We start from the raw sequence: 22242 nt of genomic DNA on the forward strand, positions 1-22242 counted from the left end.
TCTACGGCAGCCATTAATCCTCCGTTTCTACATGATGAACCACTGTAGACCTCACGTCAACAATGCTGGCTGTTTTTATTTTCATATGCACCAAAACTAAAAGAAAACATTCAACAAGCCACAAAAATAACATATAAAGGAAGAGAAATATTGGAAAAGTGACGCTAACACAGAACTATTAAAGCCCCTTCACCAGAGAAGATGGATATGGTGGGATAGACACCCTAAATATGTTTAGAACATTAAAATCTGATGTCAGTGTCATATTATTATTATTATTATTATTATTTTAGTTTTATCTAGCGTAGTCTGGAACATATTGCAGCACTTCTGTGTAATGTTTTAGTCCTCACTCTTCACTAGGACACCCTAAAGCTTGTTCCATCCTCCACCAGAAGCCACAACTTTGTTCTTTTTCTCGAGGCTCCGAAAACAAAATTACATCATTTTGTTCACGCGGATGGGTTTGAAGCAAGCGGCAACCTCCGGCGATTAAAAGTGAAGCCGATGCGGAAGTGCAGAAAACTGCCGTTCCCCCTTCATCCACTAGGGGCTGCAAAACAGAACAAATCCCCATAGACTCCCATGTTAAAAAGACCAACTTCACTGCAGGAATAAACATGTTTACAGCAGGAATAAACATGTTTACAGCAGAAATGAACATGTTTACGGCAGAAATAAACATGTTTACAGCAGGAATAAACATGTTTACAGCAGGAATAAACATGTTTACAGCAGAAATAAACATGTTTACAGCAGGAATAAACATGTTTACAGCAGGAATAAACATGTTTACAGCAGAAATAAACATGTTTACAGCAGGAATAAACATGTTTACAGCAGAAATGAACATGTTTACGGCAGAAATAAACATGTTTACAGCAGGAATAAACATGTTTACAGCAGGAATAAACATGTTTACAGCAGGAATAAACATGTTTACAGCAGGAATAAACATGTTTACAGCAGGAATAAACATGTTTACAGCAGGAATAAACATGTTTACAGCAGAAATGAACATGTTTACGGCAGAAATAAACATGTTTACAGCAGGAATAAACATGTTTAGAGCAGGAATAAACATGTTTACAGCAGGAATGAACATGTTTACAGCAGGAATAAACATGTTTACAACAGAAATGAACATGTTTACGGCAGAAATAAACATGTTTACAGCAGAAATGAACATGTTTACGGCAGAAATAAACATGTTTACAGCAGGAATAAACATGTTTACAGCAGAAATGAACATGTTTACGGCAGAAATAAACATGTTTACAGCAGGAATAAACATGTTTACAGCAGGAATAAACATGTTTACAGCAGGAATGAACATGTTTACGGCAGAAATAAACACGTTTACAGCAGGAATAAACACGTTTACAGCAGAAATAAACACGTTCACAGCTGTAATAAACACGTTTACAGCAGGAATAAACACGTTTACAGCAGAAATAAACATGTTTACAGCCTGGTACAAAAATCCATGTTAGGTTTAATACGTCAGCTTTACCTTCATGACAACTGTGGGGGGAGTGAATTTTTTTCTAACTCGCCGTTTAAAGTAATTTAATCTCAAAGTTCGGCATATTTAGGGGCGTGTCCTTTTGATTGACAGGTACCCGATTTCTGGCTCCAAGTCAGAAGAACGTAGAACAACCGCAGTTTTTAGCCGGTTAACAACATGACTTAGCTTTAGCCCGCTTACCTCCGTTAGCTGGTTAGCTCCTGTTATCTCCAGGTTAGCTTGGTTAGCTCTTAGCTACAGAAAGCTCAGAGTTCGCTCGATGTCAATCATCCACCATGACGCTCACAGCCCCCCTCTCAGCTCCACCTCTTTGCCCATCTTGGTATTTTCTGGGCGAGACGACACGCATGCCTCTGCCAAGATGGTGATGGTAGGAACCGCCCACCGAGCTTCAATTCAGCTCTTCAGAAACCTACGGGTGACGTCACGGAGGCTCCACCCATCTTTTACATACAGTCTATTGTTTGAAGACAGTTCTCAACACATCAGGCTGGCAGAACTTTTTTCTTGCGGGGCACCAAGAAGTATCTTGTGATTGGTCGGACATGTGAGGGGGGCGTGGTTAAAAAGCATGAAGCAGAGTTGCTGCTTCCGCATCCAGGAATGCGTCATGCAGATGGCAGGGCGGGTCGCGGCAGGGCGTAGATGCAGGAGGGGAGTGTGTAGATGGAGGAGGGGCGTGTGTAGATGCAGGAGGGGTGTGTGTAGATGCAGGAGGGGTGTGTGTAGATGCAGGAAGGGAGTGTGTAGATGCAGGAGGGGTGTGTGTAGATGCAGGAGGGGTGTGTGTAGATGCAGGAGGGGTGTGTGTAGATGGAGGAGGGGTGTGTGTAGATGGAGGAGGGGAGTGTGTAGATGCAGGAGGGGTGTGTGTAGATGGAGGAGGGGTGTGTGTAGATGGAGGAGGGGTGTGTGTAGATGGAGGAGGGGTGTGTGTAGATGCAGGAAGGGAGTGTGTAGATGCAGGAGGGGTGTGTGTAGATGCAGGAGGGGTGTGTGTAGATGCAGGAGGGGTGTGTGTAGATGGAGGAGGGGTGTGTGTAGATGGAGGAGGGGAGTGTGTAGATGCAGGAGGGGTGTGTGTAGATGCAGGAGGGGAGTGTGTAGATGCAGGAGGGGAGTGTGTAGATGCAAGAGGGGTGTGTGTAGATGCAGGAGGGGTGTGTGTAGATGGAGGAGGGGCGTGTGTAGATGCAGGAGGGGCGTGTGTAGATGCAGGAGGGGTGTGTGTAGATGCAGGAGGGGTGTGTGTAGATGCAGGAGGGGTGTGTGTAGATGCAGGAGGGGTGTGTGTAGATGGAGGAGGGGTGTGTGTAGATGCAGGAGGGGAGTGTGTAGATGCAGGAGGGGTGTGTGTAGATGCAGGAGGGGTGTGTGTAGATGCAGGAGGGGTGTGTGTAGATGCAGGAGGGGTGTGTGTAGATGGAGGAGGGGTGTGTGTAGATGCAGGAGGGGTGTGTGTAGATGGAGGAGGGGTGTGTGTAGATGCAGGAGGGGTGTGTGTAGATGCAGGAGGGGAGTGTGTAGATGCAGGAGGGGTGTGTGTAGATGCAGGAGGGGCGTGTGTAGATGCAGGAGGGGCGTGTGTAGATGGAGGAGGGGCGTGTGTAGATGGAGGAGGGGTGTGTGTAGATGCAGGAGGGGCGTGTGTAGATGCAGGAGGGGCGTGTGTAGATGCAGGAGGGGCGTGTGTAGATGCAGGAGGGGCGTGTGTAGATGCAGGAGGGGCGTGTGTAGATGCAGGAGGGGTGTGTGTAGATGCAGGAGGGGAGTGTGTAGATGCAGGAGGGGTGTGTGTAGATGCAGGAGGGGTGTGTGTAGATGCAGGAGGGGCGTGTGTAGATGCAGGAGGGGCGTGTGTAGATGCAGGAGGGGTGTGTGTAGATGCAGGAGGGGTGTGTGTAGATGCAGGAGGGGAGTGTGTAGATGGAGGAGGGGTGTGTGTAGATGGAGGAGGGGCGTGTGTAGATGCAGGAGGGGTGTGTGTAGATGGAGGAGGGGTGTGTGTAAATGGAGGAGGGGTGTGTGTAGATGCAGGAGGGGTGTGTGTAGATGCAGGAGGGGTGTGTGTAGATGCAGGAGGGGCGTGTGTAGATGCAGGAGGGGTGTGTGTAGATGCAGGAGGGGCGTGTGTAGATGGAGGAGGGGTGTGTGTAGATGCAGGAGGGGTGTGTGTAGATGCAGGAGGGGTGTGTGTAGATGCAGGAGGGGTGTGTGTAGATGGAGGAGGGGTGTGTGTAGATGCAGGAGGGGCGTGTGTAGATGGAGGAGGGGTGTGTGTAGATGCAGGAGGGGTGTGTGTAGATGCAGGAGGGGTGTGTGTAGATGCAGGAGGGGAGTGTGTAGATGGAGGAGGGGTGTGTGTAGATGCAGGAGGGGCGTGTGTAGATGGAGGAGGGGTGTGTGTAGATGGAGGAGGGGTGTGTGTAGATGCAGGAGGGGTGTGTGTAGATGCAGGAGGGGCGTGTGTAGATGCAGGAGGGGCGTGTGTAGATGCAGGAGGGGCGTGTGTAGATGGAGGAGGGGAGTGTGTAGATGGAGGAGGGGAGTGTGTAGATGCAGGAGGGGCGTGTGTAGATGCAGGAGGGGCGTGTGTAGATGCAGGAGGGGTGTGTGTAGATGCAGGAGGGGTGTGTGTAGATGGAGGAGGGGCGTGTGTAGATGCAGGAGGGGCGTGTGTAGATGCAGGAGGGGCGTGTGTAGATGCAGGAGGGGCGTGTGTAGATGCAGGAGGGGCGTGTGTAGATGGAGGAGGGGCGTGTGTAGATGCAGGAGGGGCGTGTGTAGATGGAGGAGGGGTGTGTGTAGATGGAGGAGGGGCGTGTGTAGATGGAGGAGGGGTGTGTGTAGATGCAGGAGGGGCGTGTGTAGATGGAGGAGGGGTGTGTGTAGATGCAGGAGGGGCGTGTGTAGATGGAGGAGGGGTGTGTGTAGATGCAGGAGGGGTGTGTGTAGATGCAGGAGGGGTGTGTGTAGATGCAGGAGGGGCGTGTGTAGATGGAGGAGGGGTGTGTGTAGATGCAGGAGGGGCGTGTGTAGATGGAGGAGGGGCGTGTGTAGATGGAGGAGGGGTGTGTGTAGATGCAGGAGGGGTGTGTGTAGATGGAGGAGGGGTGTGTGTAGATGCAGGAGGGGTGTGTGTAGATGCAGGAGGGGTGTGTGTAGATGCAGGAGGGGTGTGTGTAGATGCAGGAGGGGTGTGTGTAGATGCAGGAGGGGTGTGTGTAGATGCAGGAGGGGTGTGTGTAGATGGAGGAGGGGTGTGTGTAGATGCAGGAGGGGCGTGTGTAGATGGAGGAGGGGTGTGTGTAGATGCAGGAGGGGTGTGTGTAGATGCAGGAGGGGTGTGTGTAGATGCAGGAGGGGTGTGTGTAGATGCAGGAGGGGTGTGTGTAGATGCAGGAGGGGAGTGTGTAGATGGAGGAGGGGTGTGTGTAGATGCAGGAGGGGCGTGTGTAGATGCAGGAGGGGTGTGTGTAGATGCAGGAGGGGCGTGTGTAGATGCAGGAGGGGTGTGTGTAGATGCAGGAGGGGTGTGTGTAGATGCAGGAGGGGTGTGTGTAGATGCAGGAGGGGTGTGTGTAGATGCAGGAGGGGTGTGTGTAGATGCAGGAGGGGCGTGTGTAGATGCAGGAGGGGCGTGTGTAGATGCAGGAGGGGCGTGTGTAGATGCAGGAGGGGTGTGTGTAGATGCAGGAGGGGTGTGTGTAGATGGAGGAGGGGCGTGTGTAGATGCAGGAGGGGCGTGTGTAGATGCAGGAGGGGTGTGTGTAGATGCAGGAGGGGCGTGTGTAGATGCAGGAGGGGCGTGTGTAGATGGAGGAGGGGCGTGTGTAGATGCAGGAGGGGCGTGTGTAGATGGAGGAGGGGCGTGTGTAGATGCAGGAGGGGTGTGTGTAGATGCAGGAGGGGCGTGTGTAGATGCAGGAGGGGCGTGTGTAGATGGAGGAGGGGCGTGTGTAGATGCAGGAGGGGCGTGTGTAGATGGAGGAGGGGCGTGTGTAGATGGAGGAGGGGTGTGTGTAGATGCAGGAGGGGCGTGTGTAGATGGAGGAGGGGCGTGTGTAGATGCAGGAGGGGCGTGTGTAGATGGAGGAGGGGTGTGTGTAGATGCAGGAGGGGTGTGTGTAGATGCAGGAGGGGTGTGTGTAGATGCAGGAGGGGCGTGTGTAGATGGAGGAGGGGTGTGTGTAGATGCAGGAGGGGCGTGTGTAGATGGAGGAGGGGCGTGTGTAGATGGAGGAGGGGCGTGTGTAGATGGAGGAGGGGTGTGTGTAGATGCAGGAGGGGTGTGTGTAGATGCAGGAGGGGTGTGTGTAGATGGAGGAGGGGTGTGTGTAGATGCAGGAGGGGTGTGTGTAGATGCAGGAGGGGTGTGTGTAGATGCAGGAGGGGTGTGTGTAGATGGAGGAGGGGCGTGTGTAGATGCAGGAGGGGAGTGTGTAGATGCAGGAGGGGCGTGTGTAGATGCAGGAGGGGCGTGTGTAGATGCAGGAGGGGAGTGTGTAGATGCAGGAGGGGTGTGTGTAGATGGAGGAGGGGCGTGTGTAGATGCAGGAGGGGTGTGTGTAGATGCAGGAGGGGCGTGTGTAGATGCAGGAGGGGCGTGTGTAGATGCAGGAGGGGCGTGTGTAGATGCAGGAGGGGCGTGTGTAGATGCAGGAGGGGTGTGTGTAGATGCAGGAGGGGTGTGTGTAGATGGAGGAGGGGCGTGTGTAGATGCAGGAGGGGCGTGTGTAGATGCAGGAGGGGTGTGTGTAGATGCAGGAGGGGCGTGTGTAGATGCAGGAGGGGCGTGTGTAGATGGAGGAGGGGCGTGTGTAGATGCAGGAGGGGCGTGTGTAGATGGAGGAGGGGCGTGTGTAGATGCAGGAGGGGTGTGTGTAGATGCAGGAGGGGCGTGTGTAGATGCAGGAGGGGCGTGTGTAGATGGAGGAGGGGCGTGTGTAGATGCAGGAGGGGCGTGTGTAGATGGAGGAGGGGCGTGTGTAGATGGAGGAGGGGTGTGTGTAGATGCAGGAGGGGCGTGTGTAGATGGAGGAGGGGCGTGTGTAGATGCAGGAGGGGCGTGTGTAGATGGAGGAGGGGTGTGTGTAGATGCAGGAGGGGTGTGTGTAGATGCAGGAGGGGTGTGTGTAGATGCAGGAGGGGCGTGTGTAGATGGAGGAGGGGTGTGTGTAGATGCAGGAGGGGCGTGTGTAGATGGAGGAGGGGCGTGTGTAGATGGAGGAGGGGCGTGTGTAGATGGAGGAGGGGTGTGTGTAGATGCAGGAGGGGTGTGTGTAGATGCAGGAGGGGTGTGTGTAGATGGAGGAGGGGTGTGTGTAGATGCAGGAGGGGTGTGTGTAGATGCAGGAGGGGTGTGTGTAGATGCAGGAGGGGTGTGTGTAGATGGAGGAGGGGTGTGTGTAGATGCAGGAGGGGAGTGTGTAGATGCAGGAGGGGCGTGTGTAGATGCAGGAGGGGCGTGTGTAGATGCAGGAGGGGAGTGTGTAGATGCAGGAGGGGCGTGTGTAGATGGAGGAGGGGCGTGTGTAGATGCAGGAGGGGCGTGTGTAGATGGAGGAGGGGCGTGTGTAGATGGAGGAGGGGTGTGTGTAGATGCAGGAGGGGTGTGTGTAGATGCAGGAGGGGTGTGTGTAGATGCAGGAGGGGTGTGTGTAGATGCAGGAGGGGTGTGTGTAGATGCAGGAGCTTCTGATTCACAGCCTCTGTCACTTACTCACCTCATCCACTGTGTGTATGACACAAGCAAAACATTTATCGAGCTCATCATGTCTCAGTCTAAACTGTATACTATAAAGTACAGAAAGGAGTGGGAATCAAACCCTGAATTGAAAGGCTGGCTGAAGCCGGTTATTGGCGTTGATACGAGGACATACTGCATTAAAAAGTTAATTTCTAGGCTAAACTTTGATATAAAAAATACAAATGACAATTCAAAAACATATTCATAAAGCAAAGCCTTATAATAGTTCAATTCAAAGCAAGCTAAAGCTAAAAAACTAAACTAAAAACTAAAATAATTAAATAAATAAATGTATGTCTATCTAATAAATGTGTGTCTCTTTTGCTTCACTGTGCCAGTCCGAAGCCCAGATAAAGGATGAGGGTTGGACATGCAGCTAGCAGTTCCACACAACATAACAATCCTTTGGTTAAATTTGATATTTGATAATCTAACATTTAATAAAGCGGGACAAAGCTGATTTATACAATGTAGGTCTGATGGTATTCAAAACTAGTTTTCAAAGTGATCGCCTGTTTCAGTGGCAAAAAAACAACAACCAAAAGAAGAAGTTTCATCACGGTACTAAACATATTTACGGTGGTTTGGATAAGGTCCATCACATTACCTATAAATTATGCAAATAAGGCGATGGCGTCATTTGGCGACTTCTAGAACAGCCAATAGCTACTTTCTTTACTGGGGAGGTGGCCACAGTGCTCCCCCCTGGCAGCAGTGCCGTGGGGGGTGAACTTTGGACCACGTTTACCCAGCAGGGCTGCAAAATTTTACTGATATAAGTGGAATAAATGGTTCAGATGGGAAACGAGGTGCATAAAAGGTCTCCTTTATGAAGACAGGAATCACGTTTTGCCTTTAAGTTTGCTGCTGTTTCTCTCTCACATCAAAAACAATAATCCGGAAGTCAGTAGCCTCGTGCGTGACGTCAGGTGGTCAAACTTTTACATTCAGTGTTTATCTACTGTTAAATGTTTAACGGAATCTACCCGACGACTGAAATCTCCACAGCAGGTGGGCTTTTTTCCGAGCGTCAGTGAAGGCGGCAGCATGGCGGCTGTGCGAGCTGCGAAGCAGGCCGCGCGCAGACAGATAAAAGCCCGCGTGGCGGCGCTGAGCGCGGCGGAGAAGAAGAGACAGTCCCTGGTGGTCGCGGAGAAGGTGAGGACTTTTCATGTGGAGACCCGTCCTGCCTGTCTGTCACCCCGCAACAACCCGCACGCGGGAGCGCGCCTTCAGTCCAGCTGGAGCGCGCTTACTCCGCACGTGAACGCCGAAACAAGGTCACGTGGCCTTTTCTTCTCCAGACAGGTGTCGTTGAGTCTGTTTACTTTTCTTTACATGTGTAACGCGAGAAAAAACGAAAACAAGTTGGAATGATAGAGCTCCATCAGTACTGGGACGCACCAGTCCAGGTACTGGGACGCCCAGCACACCCCCATTCCAGGTGTTGGGACGCCCAGCACACCCCCATTCCAGGTGTTGGGACGCCCAGCACACCCCCATTCCAGGTGGTGGGACGCCCAGCACACCCCCATTCCAGTTGGTGGGACGCCCAGCACACCCCCATTCCAGGTACTGGGACGCCCAGCACACCCCAATTCCAGGTACTGGGACGCCCAGCACACCCCCATTCCAGGTGGTGGGACGCCCAGCACACCCCCATTCCAGGTGGTGGGACGCCCAGCACACCCCCATTCAAGGTACTGGGACGCCCAGCACACCCCCATTCCAGGTACTGGGACGCCCAGCACACCCCCATTCCAGGTACTGGGAGGCCCAGCACACCCCCAGTCCAGGTACTGGGACGCCCAGCACACCCCCATTCCACGTACTGGGAGGCCCAGCACACCCCCATTCCAGGTACTGGGACGCCCAGCACACCCCCATTCCAGGTACTGGGAGGCTCAGCACACCCCCATTCCAGGTACTGGGACGCCCAGCACACCCCCATTCCAGGTGGTGGGACGCCCAGCACACCCCCATTCCAGGTACTGGGAGGCCCAGCACACCCCCATTCCAGGTGGTGGGACGCCCAGCACACCCCAATTCCAGGTACTGGGAGGCTCAGCACACCCCCATTCCAGGGACGCCCAGAACACCCCCATTCCAGGTACTGGGACGCCCAGCACACCCCCATTCCAGGTACTGGGACGCCCAGCACACCCCCATTCCAGGTACTGGGAGGCTCAGCACACCCCCATTCCAGGTGGTGGGACGCCCAGCAGAGTCCCATTCCAGGTACTGGGACGCCCAGCACACCCCCATTCCAGGTACTGGGACGCCCAGCACACCCCCATTCCAGGTACTGGGACGCCCAGCACACCCCCATTCCAGGTGGTGGGACGCCCAGCACAGTCCCAGTCCAGGTACTGGGACGCCCAGCACACCCCCATTCCAGGTGGTGGGACGCCCAGCACAGTCCCAGTCCAGGTACTGGAACGCCCAGCACACCCCCATTCCAGGTGGTGGGACGCCCAGCACACCCCCATTCCTGGTACTGGGATGCCCAGCACACCCCCAGTCCAGGTACTGGGACGCCCAGCACAGTCCCAGTCCAGGTACTGGGACGCCCAGCACACCCCCATTCCAGGTACTGGAACGCCCAGCACACCCCCATTCCAGGTGGTGGGACGCCCAGCACACCCCCATTCCTGGTACTGGGATGCCCAGCACACCCCCAGTCCAGGTACTGGGACGCCCAGCACACCCCCAGTCCAGGTGGTGGGACGCCCAGCACAGTCCCAGTCCAGGTACTGGGACGCCCAGCACAGTCCCAGTCCAGGTGGTGGGACGCCCAGCACACCCCCATTCCAGGTACTGGAACGCCCAGCACACCCCCATTCCAGGTGGTGGGACGCCCAGCACAGTCCCAGTCCAGGTGGTGGGACGCCCAGCACAGTCCCAGTCCAGGTACTAGAACGCCCAGCACACCCCCATTCCAGGTGGTGGGACGCCCAGCACAGTCCCAGTCCAGGTGGTGGGACGCCCAGCACACCCCCATTCCAGGTACTGGAACGCCCAGCACACCCCCATTCCAGGTGGTGGGACGCCCAGCACAGTCCCAGTCCAGGTACTAGAACGCCCAGCACACCCCCATTCCAGGTACTGGAACGCCCAGCACACCCCCATTCCAGGTGGTGGGACGCCCAGCACAGTCCCAGTCCAGGTACTGGGACGCCCAGCACACCCCCAGTCCAGGTACTGGAACGCCCAGCAGACCCCTATTCCAGGTACTGGGACGCCCAGCACACCCCCATTCCAGGTACTGGGACGCCCAGCACACCCCCAGTCCAGGTGGTGGGACGCCCAGCACTGTCCCAGTCCAGGTACTGGGACGCCCAGCACAGTCCCATTCCAGGTACTGGGACGCCCAGCACACCCCCATTCCAGGTACTGGGACGCCCAGCACAGTCCCAGTCCAGGTACTGGGACGCCCAGCACACCCCCATTCCAGGTACTGGGACGCCCAGCACACCCCCATTCCAGGTGGTGGGACGCCCAGCACACCCCCATTCCAGGTACTGGGAGGCTCAGCACACCCCCATTCCAGGGACGCCCAGCACACCCCCATTCCAGGTACTGGGACGCCCAGCACACCCCCATTCCAGGTACTGGGACGCCCAGCACACCCCCATTCCAGGTGGTGGGACGCCCAGCACAGTCCCAGTCCAGGTACTGGGACGCCCAGCACACCCCCAGTCCAGGGACTGGGACGCCCAGCACACCCCGATTCCAGGTACTGGGACGCCCAGCACACCCCCAGTCCAGGTGGTGGGACGCACAGCACACCCCCATTCCAGGTGGTGGGACGCCCAGCACAGTCCCAGTCCAGGTACTGGGACGCCCAGCACACCCCCATTCCAGGTACTGGGACGCCCAGCACACCCCCATTCCAGGTGGTGGGACGCCCAGCACAGTCCCAGTCCAGGTACTGGGACGCCCAGCACACCCCCAGTCCAGGTACTGGGACGCCCAGCACACCCCCATTCCAGGTACTGGGACGCCCAGCACACCCCCAGTCCAGGTGGTGGGACGCCCAGCACACCCCCATTCCAGGTACTGGGACGCCCAGCACACCCCCAGTCCAGGTACTGGGACGCCCAGCACAGTCCCAGTCCAGGTACTGGGACGCCCAGCACAGTCCCAGTCCAGGTGGTGGGACGCCCAGCACACCCCCATTCCAGGTACTGGGACGCCCAGCACAGTCCCAGTCCAGGTACTGGGACGCCCAGCACACCCCCATTCCAGGTACTGGGACGCCCAGCACACCCCCATTCCAGGTGGTGGGACGCCCAGCACACCCCCATTCCAGGTACTGGGAGGCTCAGCACACCCCCATTCCAGGGACGCCCAGAACACCCCCATTCCAGGTACTGGGACGCCCAGCACACCCCCATTCCAGGTGGTGGGACGCCCAGCACAGTCCCAGTATAGGTACTGGGACGCCCAGCACAGTCCCAGTCCAGGTACTGGAACGCCCAGCACACCCCCATTCCAGGTGGTGGGACGCCCAGCACAGTCCCAGTCCAGGTACTGGGACGCCCAGCACACCCCCAGTCCAGGTACTGGAACGCCCAGCAGACCCCTATTCCAGGTGGTGGGACGCCCAGCACACCCCCAGTCCAGGTACTGGGACGCCCAGCACAGTCCCATTCCAGGTACTGGGACGCCCAGCACACCCCCAGTCCAGGTGGTGGGACGCCCAGCACAGTCCCATTCCAGGTACTGGGACGCCCAGCACTGTCCCAGTCCAGGTACTGGGACGCCCAGCACACCCCCAGTCCAGGTACTGGGACGCCCAGCACAGTCCCATTCCAGGTACTGGGACGCCCAGCACTGTCCCAGTCCAGGTACTGGGACGCCCAGCACAGTCCCAGTCCAGGTACTGGGACGCCCAGCACAGTCCCATTCCAGGTACTGGGACGCCCAGCACACCCCCATTCCAGGTACTGGGACGCCCAGCACAGTCCCAGTCCAGGTACTGGGACGCCCAGCAAACCCCCATTCCAGGTACTGGGACGCCCAGCACACCCCCATTCCAGGTGGTGGGACGCCCAGCACACCCCCATTCCAGGTACTGGGAGGCCCAGCACACCCCCATTCCAGGTGGTGGGACGCCCAGCACACCCCAATTCCAGGTACTGGGAGGCTCAGCACACCCCCATTCCAGGGACGCCCAGAACACCCCCATTCCAGGTACTGGGACGCCCAGCACACCCCCATTCCAGGTACTGGGACGCCCAGCACACCCCCATTCCAGGTACTGGGAGGCTCAGCACACCCCCATTCCAGGTGGTGGGACGCCCAGCAGAGTCCCATTCCAGGTACTGGGACGCCCAGCACACCCCCATTCCAGGTACTGGGACGCCCAGCACACCCCCATTCCAGGTACTGGGACGCCCAGCACACCCCCATTCCAGGTGGTGGGACGCCCAGCACAGTCCCAGTCCAGGTACTGGGACGCCCAGCACACCCCCAGTCCAGGTGGTGGGACGCCCAGCACAGTCCCAGTCCAGGTACTGGGACGCCCAGCACAGTCCCAGTCCAGGTGGTGGGACGCCCAGCACACCCCCATTCCAGGTACTGGAACGCCCAGCACACCCCCATTCCAGGTGGTGGGACGCCCAGCACAGTCCCAGTCCAGGTACTGGGACGCCCAGCACACCCCCATTCCAGGTACTGGGACGCCCAGCACACCCCCATTCCAGGTGGTGGGACGCCCAGCACAGTCCCAGTCCAGGTACTGGGACGCCCAGCACACCCCCATTCCAGGTACTGGGACGCCCAGCACACCCCCAGTCCAGGTACTGGGACGCCCAGCACACCCCCAGTCCAGGTACTGGGACGCCCAGCACACCCCCATTCCAGGTACTGGGACGCCCAGCACACCCCCAGTCCAGGTGGTGGGACGCCCAGCACAGTCCCAGTCCAGGTGGTGGGACGCCCAGCACACCCCCATTCCAGGTACTGGAACGCCCAGCACACCCCCATTCCAGGTGGTGGGACGCCCAGCACAGTCCCAGTCCAGGTACTGGGACGCCCAGCACAGTCCCAGTCCAGGTACTAGAACGCCCAGCACACCCCCATTCCAGGTGGTGGGACGCCCAGCACACCCCCAGTCCAGGTACTGGGACGCCCAGCACACCCCCAGTCCAGGTACTGGAACGCCCAGCACACCCCCATTCCAGGTGGTGGGACGCCCAGCACAGTCCCAGTCCAGGTACTGGGACGCCCAGCACACCCCCAGTCCAGGTACTGGAACGCCCAGCAGACCCCTATTCCAGGTGGTGGGACGCCCAGCACACCCCCAGTCCAGGTACTGGGACGCCCAGCACACCCCCATTCCAGGTACTGGGACGCCCAGCACACCCCCAGTCCAGGTGGTGGGACGCCCAGCACTGTCCCAGTCCAGGTACTGGGACGCCCAGCACAGTCCCAGTCCAGGTACTGGGACGCCCAGCACACCCCCAGTACAGGTACTGGGACGCCCAGCACAGTCCCATTCCAGGTACTGGGACGCTCAGCACACCCCCATTCCAGGTACTGGGAGGCCCAGCACAGTCCCAGTCCAGGTACTGGGACGCCCAGCACACCCCCAGTCCAGGTACTGGAACGCCCAGCAGACCCCTATTCCAGGTGGTGGGACGCCCAGCACACCCCCAGTCCAGGTACTGGGACGCCCAGCACACCCCCATTCCAGGTACTGGGACGCCCAGCACACCCCCAGTCCAGGTGGTGGGACGCCCAGCACTGTCCCAGTCCAGGTACTGGGACGCCCAGCACAGTCCCAGTCCAGGTACTGGGACGCCCAGCACACCCCCAGTACAGGTACTGGGACGCCCAGCACAGTCCCATTCCAGGTACTGGGACGCTCAGCACACCCCCATTCCAGGTACTGGGAGGCCCAGCACACCCCCATTCCAGGTGGTGGGACGCCCAGCACACCCCAATTCCAGGTACTGGGAGGCTCAGCACACCCCCATTCCAGGGACGCCCAGAACACCCCCATTCCAGGTACTGGGACGCCCAGCACACCCCCATTCCAGGTACTGGGACGCCCAGCACACCCCCAGTCCAGGTGGTGGGACGCCCAGCACACCCCCAGTCCAGGTACTGGGACGCCCAGCACACCCCCATTCCAGGTGGTGGGACGCCCAGCACAGTCCCAGTCCAGGTACTGGGACGCCCAGCACACCCCCAGTCCAGGTACTGGGACGCCCAGCACACCCCCAGTCCAGTTGGTGGGACGCCCAGCACACCCCCATTCCAGGTGGTGGGACGCCCAGCACAGTCCCAGTCCAGGTACTGGGACGCCCAGCACACCCCCAGTCCAGGTACTGGGACGCCCAGCACACCCCCATTCCAGGTGGTGGGACGCCCAGCACACCCCCATTCCAGGTACTGGGAGGCCCAGCATACCCCCATTCCAGGTACTGGGACGCCCAGCACAGTCCCAGTCCAGGTACTGGGACGCCCAGCACACCCCCAGTCCAGGTACTGGGACGCCCAGCACACCCCCAGTCCAGTTGGTGGGACGCCCAGCACACCCCCATTCCAGGTGGTGGGACGCCCAGCACACCCCCAGTCCAGGTACTGGGACGCCCAGCACACCCCCAGTCCAGTTGGTGGGACGCCCAGCACAGTCCCATTCCAGGTACTGGGACGCCCAGCACACCCCCATTCCAGGTGGTGCAACGCCCAGCACACCCCCATTCCAGGTGGTGGGACGCCCAGCACACCCCCATTTCAGGTACTGGGACGCCCAGCACACCCCCATTCCAGGTACTGGGACGCCCAGCACACCCCCATTTCAGGTACTGGGACGCCCAGCACACCCCCATTCCAGGTACTGGGACGCCCAGCACACCCCCAGTCCAGGTACTGGGACGCCCAGCACACCCCCAGTCCAGGTGGTGGGACGCCCAGCACAGTCCCAGTCCAGGTACTGGGACGCCCAGCACACCCCCATTCCAGGTACTGGGACGCCCAGCACACCCCCAGTCCAGGTGGTGGGACGCCCAGCACACCCCCATTCCAGGTACTGGGACGCCCAGCACACCCCCATTCCAGGTGGTGGGACGCCCAGCACACCCCCAGTCCAGGTACTGGGACGCCCAGCACACCCCCAGTCCAGGTACTGGGACGCCCAGCACACCCCCTGTCCAGGTACTGGGACGCCCAGCACACCCCCAGTCCAGGTGGTGGGACGCCCAGCACAGTCCCAGTCCAGGTGGTGGGACGCCCAGCAAACCCTCATTCCAGGTGGTGGGACGCCCAGCACACCCCCATTCCAGGTGGTGGGACGCCCAGCACACCCCCAGTCCAGGTACTGGGACGCCCAGCACACCCCCAGTCCAGGTACTGGGACGCCCAGCACACCCCCAGTCCAGGTGGTGGGACGCCCAGCACAGTCCCAGTCCAGGTACTGGGACGCCCAGCACACCCCCAGTCCAGTTACTGGGACGCCCAGCACACCCCCAGTCCAGGTACTGGAACGCCCAGCACACCCCCAGTCCAGGTACTGGGACGCCCAGCACACCCCCAGTCCAGGTACTGGGACGCCCAGCACACCCCCAGTCCAGGTACTGGGACGCCCAGCACACCCCCTGTCCAGGTACTGGGACGCCCAGCACACCCCCAGTCCAGGTGGTGGGACGCCCAGCACAGTCCCAGTCCAGGTGGTGGGACGCCCAGCAAACCCTCATTCCAGGTGGTGGGACGCCCAGCACACCCCCATTCCAGGTGGTGGGACGCCCAGCACACCCCCAGTCCAGGTACTGGGACGCCCAGCACACCCCCAGTCCAGGTACTGGGACGCCCAGCACACCCCCAGTCCAGGTGGTGGGACGCCCAGCACAGTCCCAGTCCAGGTACTGGGACGCCCAGCACACCCCCAGTCCAGTTACTGGGACGCCCAGCACACCCCCAGTCCAGGTACTGGAACGCCCAGCACACCCCCAGTCCAGGTACTGGGACGCCCAGCACACCCCCAGTCCAGGTGGTGGGACGCCCAGCACACCCCCATTCCAGGTGGTGGGACGCCCAGCACACCCCCAGTCCAGGTACTGGGACGCCCAGCACACCCCCAGTCCAGGTACTGGGACGCCCAGCACACCCCCATTCCAGGTGGTGGGACGCCCAGCACACCCCCAGTCCAGGTGGTGGGACGCCCAGCACACCCCCAGTCCAGGTACTGGGACGCCCAGCACACCCCCATTCCAGGTGGTGGGACGCCCAGCACACCCCCAGTCCAGGTGGTGGGACGCCCAGCACACCCCCAGTCCAGGTACTGGGACGCCCAGCACACCCCCAGTCCAGGTACTGGGACGCCCAGCACACCCCCAGTCCAGGTGGTGGGACGCCCAGCACAGTCCCAGTCCAGGTACTGGGACGCCCAGCACACCCCCAGTCCAGTTACTGGGACGCCCAGCACACCCCCAGTCCAGGTACTGGAACGCCCAGCACACCCCCAGTCCAGGTACTGGGACGCCCAGCACACCCCCATTCCAGGTGGTGGGACGCCCAGCACACCCCCAGTCCAGGTACTGGGACGCCCAGCACACCCCCAGTCCAGGTACTGGGACGCCCAGCACACCCCCATTCCAGGTGGTGGGACGCCCAGCACACCCCCAGTCCAGGTGGTGGGACGCCCAGCACACCCCCAGTCCAGGTGGTGGGACGCCCAGCACACCCCCATTCCAGGTGGTGGGACGCCCAGCACACCCCCATTCCAGGTGGTGGGACGCCCAGCACACCCCCAGTCCAGGTGGTGGGACGCCCAGCACACCCCCAGTCCAGGTACTGGGACGCCCAGCACACCCCCAGTCCAGGTACTGGGACGCCCAGCACACCCCCTGTCCAGGTGGTGGGACGCCCAGCACAGTCCCATTCCAGGTACTGGGACGCCCAGCACACCCCCAGTCCAGGTACTGGGACGCCCAGCAGACCCCCAGTCCAGGTGGTGGGACGCCCAGCACACCCCCATTCCAGGTGGTGGGACGCCCAGCACAGTCCCAGTCCAGTTACTGGGACGCCCAGCACACCCCCAGTCCAGGTACTGGGACGCCCAGCACACCCCCTGTCCAGGTGGTGGGACGCCCAGCACACCCCCAGTCCAGGTGGTGGGACGCCCAGCACAGTCCCAGTCCAGGTACTGGGACGCCCAGCACACCCCCAGTCCAGTTACTGGGACGCCCAGCACACCCCCAGTCCAGGTACTGGAACGCCCAGCACACCCCCAGTCCAGGTACTGGGACGCCCAGCACACCCCCAGTCCAGGTGGTGGGACGCCCAGCACACCCCCATTCCAGGTGGTGGGACGCCCAGCACACCCCCAGTCCAGGTACTGGGACGCCCAGCACACCCCCAGTCCAGGTACTGGGACGCCCAGCACACCCCCATTCCAGGTGGTGGGACGCCCAGCACACCCCCAGTCCAGGTGGTGGGACGCCCAGCACACCCCCAGTCCAGGTGGTGGGACGCCCAGCACACCCCCATTCCAGGTGGTGGGACGCCCAGCACACCCCCATTCCAGGTGGTGGGACGCCCAGCACACCCCCAGTCCAGGTGGTGGGACGCCCAGCACACCCCCAGTCCAGGTACTGGGACGCCCAGCACACCCCCAGTCCAGGTACTGGGACGCCCAGCACACCCCCTGTCCAGGTGGTGGGACGCCCAGCACAGTCCCATTCCAGGTACTGGGACGCCCAGCACACCCCCAGTCCAGGTACTGGGACGCCCAGCAGACCCCCAGTCCAGGTGGTGGGACGCCCAGCACACCCCCATTCCAGGTGGTGGGACGCCCAGCACAGTCCCAGTCCAGTTACTGGGACGCCCAGCACACCCCCAGTCCAGGTACTGGGACGCCCAGCACACCCCCTGTCCAGGTGGTGGGACGCCCAGCACAGTCCCATTCCAGGTACTGGGACGCCCAGCACACCCCCAGTCCAGGTACTGGGACGCCCAGCAGACCCCCAGTCCAGGTGGTGGGACGCCCAGCACACCCCCATTCCAGGTGGTGGGACGCCCAGCACAGTCCCAGTCCAGTTACTGGGACGCCCAGCACACCCACAGTCCAGGTTGTGGGACGCCCAGCACACCCCCATTCCAGGTGGTGGGACGCCCAGCACACCCCCAGTCCAGGTACTGGGACGCCCAGCACACCCCCAGTCCAGGTACTGGGACGCCCAGCACACCCCCAGTCCAGGTGGTGGGACGCCCAGCACACCCCCAGTCCAGGTACTGGGACGCCCAGCACACCCCCATTCCAGGTGGTGGGACGCCCAGCACAGTCCCAGTCCAGGTACTGGGACGCCCAGCACACCCCCAGTCCAGGTACTGGGACGCCCAGCACACCCCCTGTCCAGGTGGTGGGACGCCCAGCACAGTCCCATTCCAGGTACTGGGACGCCCAGCACACCCCCAGTCCAGGTACTGGGACGCCCAGCAGACCCCCAGTCCAGGTGGTGGGACGCCCAGCACACCCCCATTCCAGGTGGTGGGACGCCCAGCACAGTCCCAGTCCAGTTACTGGGACGCCCAGCACACCCACAGTCCAGGTTGTGGGACGCCCAGCACACCCCCATTCCAGGTGGTGGGACGCCCAGCACACCCCCAGTCCAGGTACTGGGACGCCCAGCACACCCCCAGTCCAGGTACTGGGACGCCCAGCACACCCCCAGTCCAGGTGGTGGGACGCCCAGCACACCCCCAGTCCAGGTACTGGGACGCCCAGCACACCCCCTGTCCAGGTGGTGGGACGCCCAGCACAGTCCCATTCCAGGTGGTGTGACGCCCAGCACACCCACATTCCAGGTACTGGGACGCCCAGCACACCCCCATTCCAGGTACTGGGACGCCCAGCACACCCCCATTCCAGGTGGTGGGACGCCCAGCACAGTCCCAGTCCAGGTACTGTGACGCGCAGCACACCCCCATTCCAGGTGGTGGGACGCCCAGCACACCCCCATTCCAGGTACTGGGACGCCCAGCACACCCCCAGTCCAGGTACTGGGACGCCCAGCACACCCCCATTCCAGGTGGTGGGACGCCCAGCACACCCCCAGTCCAGGTACTGGGACGCCCAGCACACCCCCATTCCAGGTGGTGGGACGCCCAGCACACCCCCAGTCCAGGTACTGGGACGCCCAGCAGACCCCCAGTCCAGGTGGTGGGACGCCCAGCACACCCCCATTCCAGGTGGTGGGACGCCCAGCACACCCCCATTCCAGGTGGTGGGACGCCCAGCACAGTCCCAGTCCAGGTACTGGGACGCCCAGCACACCCACAGTCCAGGTTGTGGGACGCCCAGCACACCCCCATTCCAGGTGGTGGGACGCCCAGCACAGTCCCAGTCCAGGTACTGGGACGCGCAGCACACCCCCATTCCAGGTGGTGGGACGCCCAGCACACCCCCAGTCCAGGTGGTGGGACGCCCAGCACACCCCCAGTCCAGGTGGTGGGACGCCCAGCACACCCCCATTCCAGGTACTGTGACGCCCAGCACACCCCCATTCCAGGTACTGTGACGCCCAGCACACCCCCATTCCAGGTACTGGGACGCCCAGCACACCCCCAGTCCAGGTACTGGGACGCCCAGCACACCCCCATTCCAGGTGGTGGGACGCCCAGCACACCCCCAGTCCAGGTACTGGGACGCCCAGCACACCCCCTGTCCAGGTGGTGGGACGCCCAGCACAGTCCCATTCCAGGTACTGGGACGCCCAGCACACCCCCAGTCCAGGTACTGGGACGCCCAGCAGACCCCCAGTCCAGGTGGTGGGACGCCCAGCACACCCCCATTCCAGGTGGTGGGACGCCCAGCACAGTCCCAGTCCAGTTACTGGGACGCCCAGCACACCCACAGTCCAGGTTGTGGGACGCCCAGCACACCCCCATTCCAGGTGGTGGGACGCCCAGCACACCCCCATTCCAGGTGGTGGGACGCCCAGCACACCCCCATTCCAGGTGGTGGGACGCCCAGCACACCCCCATTCCAGGTACTGGGACGCCCAGCACACCCCCATTCCAGGTACTGGGACGCCCAGCACACCCCCATTTCAGGTACTGGGACGCCCAGCACACCCCCTTTCCAGGTACTGGGACGCCCAGCACACCCCCATTTCAGGTGCTGGGACGCCCAGCACACCCCCATTTCAGGTACTGGGACGCCCAGCACACCCCCATTCCAGGTACTGGGACGCCCAGCACACCCCCATTCCAGGTGCTGGGACGCCCAGCACACCCCCATTCCAGGTGGTGGGACGCCCAGCACAGTCCCATTCCAGGTACTGGGACGCCCAGCACACCCCCAGTCCAGGTGGTGGGACGCCCAGCACACCCCCATTCCAGGTACTGGGACGCCCAGCACACCCCCATTCCAGGTACTGGGACGCGCAGTACACCCCCATTCCAGGTGGTGGGACGCCCAGCACACCCCCATTCCAGGTGGTGGGACGCCCAGCACACCCCCAGTCCAGGTGGTGGGACGCCCAGCACACCCCCATTCCAGGTACTGTGACGCCCAGCACACCCCCATTCCAGGTACTGTGACGCCCAGCACACCCCCATTCCAGGTACTGTGACGCCCAGCACACCCCCATTCCAGGTACTGGGACGCCCAGCACACCCCCATTCCAGGTGGTGGGACCCCCAGCACAGTCCCAGTCCAGGTACTGGGACGCCCAGCACACCCCCATTCCAGGTGGTGGGACGCCCAGCACACCCCCATTCCAGGTACTGGGACGCCCAGCACACCCCCAGTCCAGGTACTGGGACGCCCAGCACACCCCCATTCCAGGTGGTGGGACGCCCAGCACACCCCCAGTCCAGGTACTGGGACGCCCAGCACACCCCCTGTCCAGGTGGTGGGACGCCCAGCACAGTCCCATTCCAGGTACTGGGACGCCCAGCACACCCCCAGTCCAGGTACTGGGACGCCCAGCAGACCCCCAGTCCAGGTGGTGGGACGCCCAGCACACCCCCATTCCAGGTGGTGGGACGCCCAGCACAGTCCCAGTCCAGGTACTGGGATGCCCAGCACACCCACAGTCCAGGTTGTGGGACGCCCAGCACACCCCCATTCCAGGTGGTGGGACGCCCAGCACACCCCCAGTCCAGGTACTGGGACGCCCAGCACACCCCCAGTCCAGGTGGTGGGACGCCCAGCACACCCCCATTCCAGGTACTGGGACGCCCAGCACACCCCCATTCCAGGTGGTGGGACGCCCAGCACACCCCCATTCCAGGTACTGGGAGGCCCAGCATACCCCCATTCCAGGTACTGGGACGCCCAGCACAGTCCCAGTCCAGGTACTGGGACGCCCAGCACACCCCCAGTCCAGGTACTGGGACGCCCAGCACACCCCCAGTCCAGTTGGTGGGACGCCCAGCACACCCCCATTCCAGGTGGTGGGACGCCCAGCACACCCCCAGTCCAGGTACTGGGACGCCCAGCACACCCCCAGTCCAGTTGGTGGGACGCCCAGCACAGTCCCATTCCAGGTACTGGGACGCCCAGCACACCCCCATTCCAGGTGGTGCAACGCCCAGCACACCCCCATTCCAGGTGGTGGGACGCCCAGCACACCCCCATTTCAGGTACTGGGACGCCCAGCACACCCCCATTCCAGGTACTGGGACGCCCAGCACACCCCCATTTCAGGTACTGGGACGCCCAGCACACCCCCATTCCAGGTACTGGGACGCCCAGCACACCCCCAGTCCAGGTGGTGGGACGCCCAGCACACCCCCATTCCAGGTACTGGGACGCCCAGCACACCCCCATTCCAGGTGGTGGGATGCCCAGCACACCCCCAGTCCAGGTACTGGGACGCCCAGCACACCCCCAGTCCAGGTACTGGGACGCCCAGCACACCCCCAGTCCAGGTACTGGGACGCCCAGCACACCCACATTCCAGGTACTGGGACGCCCAGCACACCCCCATTCCAGGTGGTGGGACGCCCA

The 22242-nt window shown here is 61.1% G+C and overlaps 2 protein-coding genes across 2 annotated transcripts in view; one reads left to right on the forward strand and one right to left on the reverse strand.

The window, feature by feature from the left end:
• fah (fumarylacetoacetate hydrolase (fumarylacetoacetase)) overlaps positions 1–8312 on the reverse strand; it is a 140409-nt gene extending 132097 nt beyond the window's left edge. The window contains exon 1 of the mRNA XM_079238633.1: positions 8264–8312. The gene's annotated coding sequence lies outside the window, so the exon portion shown is untranslated. The remainder of the gene's footprint in view (positions 1–8263) is intronic.
• mthfs (5,10-methenyltetrahydrofolate synthetase (5-formyltetrahydrofolate cyclo-ligase)) overlaps positions 8280–22242 on the forward strand; it is a 34136-nt gene continuing 20173 nt past the window's right edge. The window contains exon 1 of the mRNA XM_079238754.1: positions 8280–8435. Coding sequence (XP_079094880.1) covers positions 8325–8435 — 111 coding nt within the window. The 5' untranslated portion in view covers positions 8280–8324. The remainder of the gene's footprint in view (positions 8436–22242) is intronic.

The sequence above is a fragment of the Telmatherina bonti genome (assembly GCF_933228915.1).
Source record: "Telmatherina bonti genome assembly, chromosome: 1".
NCBI lineage: Eukaryota > Metazoa > Chordata > Actinopteri > Atheriniformes > Telmatherinidae > Telmatherina > Telmatherina bonti.